Source organism: Paramormyrops kingsleyae, chromosome 10, assembly GCF_048594095.1.
Source record: "Paramormyrops kingsleyae isolate MSU_618 chromosome 10, PKINGS_0.4, whole genome shotgun sequence".
NCBI classification, from domain to species: domain Eukaryota; kingdom Metazoa; phylum Chordata; class Actinopteri; order Osteoglossiformes; family Mormyridae; genus Paramormyrops; species Paramormyrops kingsleyae.
The window spans coordinates 16,290,682-16,296,367 of NC_132806.1; the positions used below are offsets into that span (position 1 = coordinate 16,290,682).

The 5,686-nt window shown below is 39.9% G+C and overlaps 1 protein-coding gene across 1 annotated transcript; it reads left to right on the forward strand.

Annotated features, from left to right (window-relative positions):
* Positions 1-115: 115 nt before the first annotated feature.
* prdx5 (peroxiredoxin 5) lies at positions 116-5,583 on the forward strand. The gene is made up of 6 exons (XM_023795161.1): positions 116-263; positions 1,451-1,585; positions 1,893-2,024; positions 2,834-2,872; positions 3,870-3,934; positions 5,111-5,583. The coding sequence occupies exons 1-6, from the start codon at positions 252-254 to the stop codon at positions 5,217-5,219; spliced, it is 492 nt and encodes a 163-aa protein (XP_023650929.1). The 5' UTR covers positions 116-251; the 3' UTR covers positions 5,220-5,583.
* Positions 5,584-5,686: the final 103 nt, after the last annotated feature.

A 5,686-nucleotide genomic window follows, 5' to 3' on the forward strand; every position in this document is an offset into this window, starting at 1 on the left:
AAGTTTTGTTCGCATGACTGTAAACGCGACTGAAGCGCACAGAGCCGAATCAGATTATGGGATTTTAGACATTTTAGAGACGCGTGCCGAACGCAGAGAGCTGATTGGCTGACCCAGTTTCTATTTCACTTTTCATTGCTGATGCCCAGTGTCTCACACGCACTCGCCCAGCTTGTTCCTATTAGAGCGTTATAGTATTTAGAGCTTTTGCAGTTTCCTGAAGTTCGTTGTACCATTTACAGCTCGCCATCATGCCAATTGAGGTAAGAAACCGAGTACAATACATTAATAAACACTCCACTGTGATTGCCTGTATCTATATGTATATTGAATTTTATTGTACTGTTATTGTAGTTAGGGTGTCGGAGCACTCAGCGGCTGTTTTATAAGGGTACGTCAAACGGCTAGCAATTGATGGCGATTTTATTGAGGAAGCACACATATAAAAAGGAGAAACAAGGCTTAGCACTTGCTTTTTCCTTTTAGCTGATATTATCGCTGATTGTCTGATAGGGTAGGTTAACTATTTAAATGTTTCACTTTTGGGTATACGTTTGTACAGTTTGTTTTAACCATTTACACGTATTCTTCGGAATAGTAATTCTTGGGGCAACAAATGTATTTTATTTTTTATTTTATAGAAAAAATGTTCTTAATAAATCTAAAAATTCTAAAATAATAATAATACAATGAACATCCGTCAGTACAGTGTTAGAATATCAACTTGCTTAATAAATGATGTTGCGTGTTCACGCAGTGCTGACCACGGTTAGCTTGTCAGATCACTTTGCGGTCGAATTTCTGTAAACATGCTGTTCAATGTGTTTGTGATATTGTAATCTGCGGTAGTCCGCTTTTTGTGTTTTACGATTTTACTTCTGTACTGTGTTCACCCGTTTTTATTTTTGTTTGTATTTTTATTATGGATATATTTCTGTCTATTTGTATACCTCTGTAATTCCGTTCTTGATGTGTACTCTGATCAAAGTCTGTTATCTGATGGTAAATGTAATGCGAACAGTCATTTCTGGCTTTTCATTGCAATAGTGTCTATTTAACGTACATTTCGACGACATTAAGAAATATATTAAATTTTAAAGCGTATTTTAACCTGTACCCTAAACTGAAAAGACACTGGACACTCATCCCCTTTAAGTCTCGAAAAATTATAAGTGATGAATGATTACAATGAAAGAGATCAGACACAGCACAGAATACGAATGCGGACGCAGACGCCTTTGCGTTAGTAACTTAGTAACCGAGTGTTTTGGTCTGTTAGTTAGATCCTGGTCGGGTGGTCGGAAGTGAAAGAGCGCCCCCCAACGCCAGTTCGCCAGATTTGTATTATAACTTCTTTGGTCTCCGTCACCACTTAATTAAACCTATAATCCTCAAATCTGATATTGTGTTCAGTTCCTGAAATGTAAATTTTGTTGCCCACTTCCCCCAGGTCGGACAATCTCTGCCTGCCGTTGAGGTGCACGAAAATGACCCAGGCAACAAGGTGTCCATGGATCAGCTCTTCAAGGGGAAGAAGGGGGTGCTTTTTGCTGTCCCTGGAGCCTTTACCCCTGGGTGTACTAAGGTACCCATGCTCTGGGCATGCAAGGAGGGTGTATATAGACTCTAAAAGGAGCCAGTTGCTACTTATGCAGTTAAATTATTTTTCCAAATGTGTCTTTGATGGGAATGATGTTTCGGGTGGGTGAATAAGGGCCAATGCACACTGCTGAAGCCTCATTTGTGCAGCCTGTAACAACCCCTACCTTCTGCGTGCTTGTTTGCCGGTCTTGTCCGTAACACTATCTCGCGCTTTGTTTTTCTCCTCCTCTCGCTTCTCACTCCTCGTTTCCCTGTGGACCCACCCACCCCCCCCCCCCCCCCCCCCGTAGACACACCTCCCTGGGATCGTGGAGAAGTCAGCGGAGCTGCGACGCAAGGGGTTTGCGGAGGTGGCCTGCATTTCCGTGAATGATGCCTTTGTCATGGCTGCCTGGGGAAAGGAGCAAGGAGCTGAGGGCAAGGTGGGTGCAGGAGGTGAAGAGGCAGCTCAGGAGTATAATGCTCTTACATATGTAATAATTAAACACAAACTAAGTCTTGGATACATACTGAACTCATGATCATTCATCATTACTGAATCGCGACACATCTTTCATCTCAAGCAGTTACTATGTTACTGTATCTGTTAATTCTGTAAATCTTTGTGAACTGCCAAGGAACTACTGAAGGAAGAAGTAATGAATAACACAAGTGAAATGCTGATCTCATGTTTGTTCATCATTAAGGAATCATGATGCATCTTTTTTCTCAAGTACTTACTATATTTGTTCATTATTTGTACTTCAGTAATAACTGAGTTATTACTACATATTTGTAAAGTGTTACCACCACACTACTAAAAAGCCCTCTATCAGAATTCCACTTTGAGGACTTGTTAAAAAGCCTATGTACTCTTTTTGTTAAATTACCATTAGTATTGTTATATAAAATAAACTGAATAATTAGCATTACATAGGTTCATGAATGTAAGCCAGTTGCCGTATTCCTCTATTTTAACGAAGCAGTTATGATTATTAGAGCATATTTTTTTCTAGTATAGAACAAACTAAAAGTGCTTTTGGGTTGTATTTATGAAATGGTACAAAGTCACACGTTTATGACAAAAGACATGCTGGCGCATTGGTAAGAGGTTTGCTTCATATGTAGTTCCTCACCTGTGTGGACAAACATACTTTGCAGGCATATATACTACGTACCTCCGTAATTCCACGTCAGACTGATATCCTCAGGAGCACTGGCTCCCTTCTAAAGTGGGTTCTTCTAATTACAGGTTCGAATGCTGGCTGATCCTACAGGAACCTTCACTAAGGTTGGAACCATGATTTGGTTTATTTGTTTTTTCCAGTGCCTTTATCCTGAGCTCTCTCTCACTGCCCGTCTTTCTGTTTTTAATTAAAAAAAATTGAATTGCATATTTATTTACATAATAATACAGCATTTGCATCTGTCTTACAGCTAGGGTGACCAGATAATCCATGTCACTTTGAGCTCAGACAGGATTTGTAAAGCTACCATTTCAATAAAAAAATTCACTTAAGCACTGAATTCTTGCTGTGTTCTGATCGGTTGGAACCAAACTATTTAGCCAAGCACAGGAACTTCTCAGTTTTACAGTAGTTTGTAAAAACTGAAGTAGCTTAAAGTGTCCTCCCTGACATAGATTATCTGGTCATCCTAAACAGTCTTACAAATTCGACACTGAATTGACTAAGCTTGTGGGCCCCTGTGTATGGTGGCTGAGTGGGTGGTGCTGCTGCTTCACACTGCCAGGGCTGAGGGTTTAAATCCCATCTTCACTCTCTATGTATTAAGTTTTGGGTCCGCACCCCGCATCCAGAGAGGTGCATTTACCCTAATTGGCTTCTCTAAATTGGCCGTATTGTCTGTCTGTGAGTGAGTACATGTACATGCCACTTGATTTTCCGGCGTGGCCTTGTGCCCTCTGCTGCCTGTGAGGGGCTCCAGTCCCCTGTGACCCTGTCCAGGATAAGTTGGTAGATCAGGGGTCTCAAACCCCAGTCCTAGAGGGCCAGAGCCCTGCACAGTTTTTGGGTTTCCCCTCATTTAATAAATCACACCTGATTCAACTCCTTGTGCTATTTACCACACAGCTCTTGAGCTGAATCATTTGTGGTGAAACAAGGAAAGAACTAAGCTACACAGTGCTCTGCCCCCCCAGGCCCGGAGTTTGAGACCCCTATGGTAGATGGTGGGTCAGTGTTACTCATACTGGGCTCCAGATGGTAAGTGGGATTTTCTTTGTTAAAATATAACATTGAATAACTTTAGCTTCATGTCTCTTGTAGGCAGTGGATCTGCTGCTGGCTGATGATCATTTATTCGAGGTTCTGGGGAACCAGAGATCCAAAAGGTGAGAACACCCTGGCCAGAATGCCATGTCTATCTAATAGAACTGTGGTTTTCCTGTGGCTGTCAGGTTAAAGCACTTGTATTAGACTTGTATTGTAACATGTATTGTGGTTTTCTTCCAAATTGCCCATTAGTATGTGGTTGACAATTCAAAAGAATTCAAATAGCTACTCTACTGCAACACAGGATAACATTAATTGGCCCTTAATGCAAAATATGAGTTTAAGAATACGGAAAGGATAGGTTATAAAGGATAGTTATTCCTTTTTATTGGCAGTAACCCATAGGTGATTTGAATAGTAAGAGAATTACCATACAGTAATTATGGCTGCACTATAATTTGTTCCTTGTTCCTTGTTGAAAATCGGATTGCATTTGTTAGAAATTGTACTAGTACAATAGATCATTGTTTGAACATTTGAATAAGAAGTGAGTTGCGTATCTAGTTACTGGAAACTTTGGAAATGATTGACAAGTCATACGGGAAAGGAAGCATCCTATTTGGTTGGGTATTGTGACATACTACACAATGCCGGAAGTTTTTAGTTTAAATGTAGACTGATGAGTCATACTGTTAGACAGTCCGTTTAATACTGGTTTGTTTTCATATAAATTTTCTGTTTTCCCAATAACCATGCAAAAGTCACAGACTAAAGGCTCTTAACTGGCTCTGTAGCTTTATGAATAGCTGTCAAATATTTGGGCCTGTACAACTGATACGTGTCTTTAGGTTGGAAATAAACTAATACCCAGAATCCGTCAGAGTATAGTACAAGCTCCGGATTGCACCCATTACTTGCTTTTTCCGTCATAGTATTTTATGGTATGTGACTCATTGCTAATTGAGTAATTAAGCCATAGTCAATTAAAGGTTATACATTATTGAAGGGATAGTAATAATGATGAGTATACTTGCTAAAATGCATTATTAAACATCTCCTTCTGAACATCAGAGATTTACACAATTTTAGTGTAACAAAATACATTCCTGTCCTGATCTTGAGAATCAACACTCTTTGGAATAGCGGAGTGTATCAGGTATCTGTTTGACACATTTTTAGTATTACTTCTTAGGTTTATATGGTACATAAGCATGGACTTGTCAGACTCTCTAAAACCACTAAATAAATCAGAATGTTACTGCTCCCCTCATTTCATTTTCCCACCTGTCTTTCAGGTATGCGATGGTGGTGGAGGATGGCATTGTGAAAAAAATAAACGTAGAACCTGATGGGACAGGCCTGACGTGCAGCCTGGCCTCCAACGTCCTCGCTGGAATAGTGTAAACAAGCTTAGACAAGTTTGTATCCTGTAATAATTCCAACTTTCCTATCAGTTCTCTATAATTTCCAGTTTTCGTTTGTCTTTTCAGTGAGATGACTTTGGGTCCTGTGAGAACAGGCATATGTAAACGTTACGCACAGATAACCTTGATAAACCAGCACATCGACAAACTGGTTTTTGCCAGGATGTCCATTGGAGCACTTAAAGACCAGTCAATGTCACATTAGCTTTGAGGTATTCATGTACTGTGGATCTCCTTTTGTTACTTTAAATGCACTGTTGTTCATTGTTGATCCTAAGACATTGTTCACTCAAAACGCACAAAGTAAAATTCTCATTAAGCAGCTGAGCTGTGTGTACATTGTACCAGATGTGTTCAGATTTATTCTTTTCAGCCAATTACCTTTTTTTTGTGTATCAGATGAATAACTCCCCATTGGTATATAGTGTGGCACAAAGTGGAATCATA

Bases quoted from the DNA above. Each gene is read 5' to 3' on its own strand.
- prdx5 (XM_023795161.1), top strand. The intron at 2,025-2,833 runs GTGGGTGCAGGA...TTCTAATTACAG, and splicing joins AGCAAGGAGCTGAGGGCAAG to GTTCGAATGCTGGCTGATCC. The intron at 2,873-3,869 runs GTTGGAACCATG...TGTCTCTTGTAG, and splicing joins CTACAGGAACCTTCACTAAG to GCAGTGGATCTGCTGCTGGC.